The 5,416-nt window shown below is 43.2% G+C and overlaps 1 protein-coding gene across 2 annotated transcripts in view; it reads right to left on the minus strand.

The window, feature by feature from the left end:
• The window catches only part of WAC (WW domain containing adaptor with coiled-coil), a 137,191-nt gene that overhangs the window by 45,625 nt on the left and 86,150 nt on the right, over nt 1–5,416 (minus strand). For both annotated transcript variants that reach the window (XM_075062264.1, XM_032764146.2), the window contains exon 9: nt 452–574. In XM_075062264.1, the coding sequence (XP_074918365.1) occupies nt 452–574 (123 nt within the window). The remainder of the gene's footprint in view (nt 1–451; nt 575–5,416) is intronic.

Here is a 5,416-nt window from a genome sequence, read left to right on the forward strand (position 1 = left end):
TGAAGGGCGGCTGGGTCGGCAGGGGTATATATCCGACACCATAGCGGCGCCACTCCAGGGGCGCCCTGCCGACCCACCGAGTGTTGCTAGGGTAAAAATCTTCCGACGAACGTGCACGCAGCGCGCACACACCTAACTGGAATGGATATGAGCAAGCACTCGAAGAAGAACTTAACAATTTCCCAAGATACTTCATCTAGAAGAATGAAATGTGTATGTAGTGGCTACCTAAGGCTCTCAGCATCTCATTTAAAAACAAGAACAAAACAACTCAAACCAATGCTGCCAATAAGTTTTTTAATTCTATTGTCATTAAAAAACAAAAACACAAAATCCCACCGTACACACCACAGAAACCACAAGGCTCTTTCTATCAAGCTCCTTTCAATCTCCAGCTCTACTGTAATGTAATCTGAAAATTTTACATCAGGGAAAGTGAGACTTTAAATACCTTGTGCAGATAGTTGTGCAGCTTGAGAAATCAGGGAAGTAATATTGAAAGCAGATGGTCCAGCAGTGAGAATCTTGTGGAGTATAGATTGCAGAGAGGCTTGTGTCACAGCTGCTGTAAGAACTAAACAAATAAGTTTTAGTGGTGTTTTCTAAGTTTCTGTTCAAACATAAAATATGTTCAAAGTTGTAAAGCAAAGCACAAAACCCACTGTCTAATATGGGTGCTTAAAGTTAAACTTCGAAATCCAGATTTAGACATTTGAATAAGTGGACTGATTTTCATTGACAACGATATGGATTCTATACACAAAATGTTAATTGCCTATGAATGATTAATATTTAACTTAAAAAATTAAACAACATTAGAATCCAAAGATCAAAAGGCCATTTATTGTGCCTCGCTCTAGACAATACTGAATGTGCGTCTGTTTAGACTCAAGTTAATTATCCTGTTTTTAAACTCTGAAAAGAACCTATCCCCATCTTATTTGTCAAAATGCAAAAAATGTCATTGGTCTCTGGAAACCTGCAAATGCTCTACAACTCATTTCCTGCCTTTGTTCTACAAAGCCAGCGAAGATTCTGTTCCATTAATAAAAAACCTAGTAGTTCAATTAGCGTTAAAGAGCTATTAGAAACTTCAGCATACGTGAACAGTGATTTAACAATATTAGAATATGAGGGTGAACTGCAGAAAGTTGATGGAGAATCAGTTGAACTAACTAGCATCAGCAACAGAAAAGGGCAAGAGGAAGAGGTTACTCACTTTGTGCAGTAACTGGAGTTCAAGAAGCATCCGCTTCTGGGTGCTCCACTTTAGGTATGCACGCACCTCATGTGCCTTTGATCCGAGATTTCACCCATGCATGCACTCCAGATATCCTTGTGCCCCATACCCAGGATACATAGAGCTGTATGCGCAAAGTGCTCTCAGTTCCTTCTTTATCACTAAGTCCCATGTTATGAAACTCTGAAGCAGAAGGTAAGGACGGTGGGTAGTAAATCATCCATAGGAACACCCTGAAGAACTCCAGTTATTGCACAAGGTTAGTAATCTCTCCTTCAAGTGGCGTCCCTAAAGGTCCTCCACTTCCAGTGACACCTGAGCAGTACTCCTGGAAGGAGAAAGGAGCTTCACAGTCGAGTCCAACACTGAAGACAGAACTGCATTATCAACTGTATCATCTGATTCAGCAGCATGAATCAAGGCATACTGTTTGAAGAAAGTATGCAGTGAAGACCTGGTTGCCCCTCTACAAATTTCAGTCACTAGGACACCTTCCAATAGTGTCACAGAAGTAGACTGGGATCTTGTAGAATGGGCATGCTCCCTAAAAAAAGGTTGAAATTGACAGTTTCATAACAAGAGATGATACATCTAAAGATCCGTCCTGAGAATCTCTGAGTGGAGACTGTGGAAACTCTGGATCTATCTGCAAATGGAACAGTTTGGGAGCCTGCCATTCTGAAAGATTTGGTTCTATCCAGATAGAAGTCTAATGACCTTCAGACATTCAAAGTGATATCCAAAAGGAAACTTTCTCCCTGGCCTGCTGTGGTTTTGGGAAAAAGACTGGAAGACAAATAAGTTGGCTAATATGCAGTTCAGAAGATACCTTTGGTTGAAACTTAGGATATGGTGGTAACAAAACTTTCTCCCCAAATACTGTAAAGAAAGGATCTGCCATTAAAGCCCCCATTTCCCCGACTCTTCAGGCATAAGTGATGACTACCAAGAAAGCTGTTTTCATGGACACAAGTGAAGGGAACATGTAGCAATGACTAAGAGGGAGGTTTAATGAGACAGTCAAAGACTAAATTTAAATATCATGCACGGACGGGCCTGCTAATCTGTGGAAAAAGGTTAAATCAAACCCTTGATGCATCTTGCTGTCATGAAGTGGGCAAACACCTGAGAATCCCTCAACAGAGGAATGAAAAGCTGTTATTGGCACCACATGTATCTGGATGGAACTCCTGGAGAGACCAGAGTTTTTCCAATTCCCCCAAGTAGTCAAGGACAATGGAGAGAAATGAGTGAACCAGTGAAAGTGGTCACTAGGTATACTACTTCCATTTCTGAAAGTGTTTCATGAAGATGTCTTCCAGCTGTTTAACAATACCTGCTGTACTTCTGCAGAACAAGAAGTCTCTATCCCTGAGAACCACTGAGTAACCAAGCTCTGAGACAAAGAATTCCCAGGTTGGGATGGAGAGTCCAGCCGGAATTCTGAGACATCAGGTGAGGAATGAACGGAAGACAACATCATACTAGAAGCTAGACAAATCAAGTAAGGGTACCAGACTTCTCTGCTAAATTGGAACTACTAAAATGGCCTTAGATTTGTCATTTGTGCTGGAGGATATACACAGAGAAAGCCCACCATCCAACGAATGAGGAAGGAATCCTGCAGAGACTGAGGACCCAAGTCCTTATCTGGAACAGAATTTTATGCACTTCTTGTTAATGGTGGTGGCAAAGAAGTCCACTTATGAGAACCCCCAGCTCAGAAAAAATCAGTTTGAAAACTCATGTGTCCAGCTCCCACTCAATCTTGGGAGAAATGCCTGCTGAGATCATCAGCCATGGTGTTTTGTACACCTGGGGTGAAAGAGGCTGAAATGAGGATGTGACTGGCTATACACCAGTTCCATAACTTTACTGTTTTGGCACAAAGAGAGGGGATCTTGCCAGCCCTTCATGGCAGATGTAGAACACGCAGGCCACACTATCTGTAATGTCCTTGAGAGATGTGCCCCTGATTAATGGAAGGAAGGGGATAACAGGGTTCCTGACAGCTCTCAGAGTAGTTGACCGGGAAGATGTACTCTCCATAGCAAAGGGGAGATTCCTGGGCAAAGATCTGGGAATCAATAGGAATCCTTAACATATTCCAGTAGTGGTTCAGATAGTGAAGATTCAGGTCGTTGTCTACCCTCTGCAGCAGGTAATGGAGAGGCAGTATGCTCTGGGGAAAGAGATGGTTTTGGTGACCCAGTAGATCTTGGCACTGAGAAGTGCTCCGTACCCATTAGCAGTGGGGACTCCAGATCTTCAAAAACAAAAAGATCCCTGAAGTACCCCAATTCTTGCAGTACTGAATGTACCTGATTTGAAGTCAAGTAAGGCTCCACAACAGTCAGGGTTGGTACCAATATTGACTGTTTCAGCAGTATCTGTCTCAAAGATGGGGTCGGTACTCAGGGCACTCATTGTCTAGGAGGCATGTTTCTAACAGAAAGTGCCAATACTGAAGATGCTGACAATTTCTGGCACACCGGAGCAGAAGACTGGGATACTGGTTTGGGTACAGAGGTCGATGTTACCAGCCTCCTGCAGTCTCTCAGGTTCTCTTCTGAGGACATGATTCATCAGCACCAAGGCATGCTTAGTACTATGGCTCTTAGCGGAACTTGAAGGCTTTGATGAGCTCCCAGTACTAGAACTGCTTGGTGCTTTAAATGTACCTACTTTGGGACCTGTGGTGTCCTGGGATGACAGAGATTTCTTCAAAGGCGGCTTTCTGGTGGGAGACCACTTCTTTTTCTTGAAGCACCATGGGTATATTTGGCCTTATCCCAGAAAGATCTCAGTGATCAGGGTACAGAGGTTGCACTAAATGTAGCTGAAAACAAGTATACGGGGGATCCTCTGAGCCAGAGTCCAAAGCTGGTTTCAGAGCTAGCTTGGAGACAAAATTTTGGGGAAATTTAACTTCTCTTTCTGGACTTGCTCATAAAAGTAGTACAGATTTTACACATGGATGGCATAGGGGTGTCCCCTAAACAGTAGAGGCACCAAGAATGACTGTTGCTAATTGGGATGAACTTCCAGCAAGAAAGGAAGCACCTGAAGGCTGGATACATGGCATAACAAACAATGACAATCCTTAGGGAAGGCCTCGCAAAAAAAGTGGGTGGGGAGAGACAGGGTGTTCAATGGAAAAACCCCTAACAGGGGAAAGGGGAGCTATCCAACTAATAGTGACAATTAACTAATTGGACTAAACTAATTACACCAGGGGTCCCCAACGCTGGAACATCTACGTGCACCCGCGTACTGGCCAGCAGACAAGCATCCACTGAAAAGCGGCGTCATCAAGAGGCATCGTCACCGAAATGCCACTGATTTTCGGTGGCAACACCTTTTGACATTGCCGCTTCTTGGCGGATGCTTGTTGGCTGACCATGGTCCTCGGTGGCTCGTCGTCCAGTGCCCGCTACACGGAAAAGGTTGGGGACCACTGAATTACACTAAGCTACAGTAAAGGTGAACACCAAGAAAAACTGGAAGTGAGCATATTAAAGGCTCCATCTAAGGCCGTTGAGAAGGAACTGAGGGGGGTTATCCCACGCAGCTCATATATGCTTAGCATGAGGCACAAAGATGTCTGGGGCACACAGGTAAGCCAAACGAGCATTGCTACCACAAATCTCCAGTCAAAGGAACATGGGGCACATGCACCCCTGAAGTGGCATGCCCTTAGGTACACTATTTGAAGGAGTCTTTAATTTAGCAAGGTCATGCAGCCTATCCTTTCCATACTGACAGCCAGATACATGTCCCAGGCAAAAGAACGAAACCAACAAAGCCCCCAGTTCCAATGAGACTACTTATGCACATAAATTATCTTGCTAATTAAGTATTTATATATTACATTTTATATAGTAACTTATATGGCAAGTTTAAAAAGTTAAATTAGAAACTTTAACAGCACAGATAATTTTACCCAGGTACTCATTTGTCTATGTTGCACAATTTTACTCCCCTTATTTTAAGTAGGACTCATAGACTTTAAGGTCAGAAGGGACCAATATGATCATCTAGGGTACGTCTACACTGCACGATTATTTCGAATTAGCTTAAACCGATATTACAAAACAGATCTAATAAAATCGGTTTAGCGCGTCCACAGTGGGATCACGAAATCGATTGTTTGCGTCCATGGTCCAAAGCTACCAT

The sequence above is a fragment of the Chelonoidis abingdonii genome, chromosome 2, assembly GCF_003597395.2.
Source record: "Chelonoidis abingdonii isolate Lonesome George chromosome 2, CheloAbing_2.0, whole genome shotgun sequence".
Classification (NCBI taxonomy): domain Eukaryota; kingdom Metazoa; phylum Chordata; order Testudines; family Testudinidae; genus Chelonoidis; species Chelonoidis abingdonii.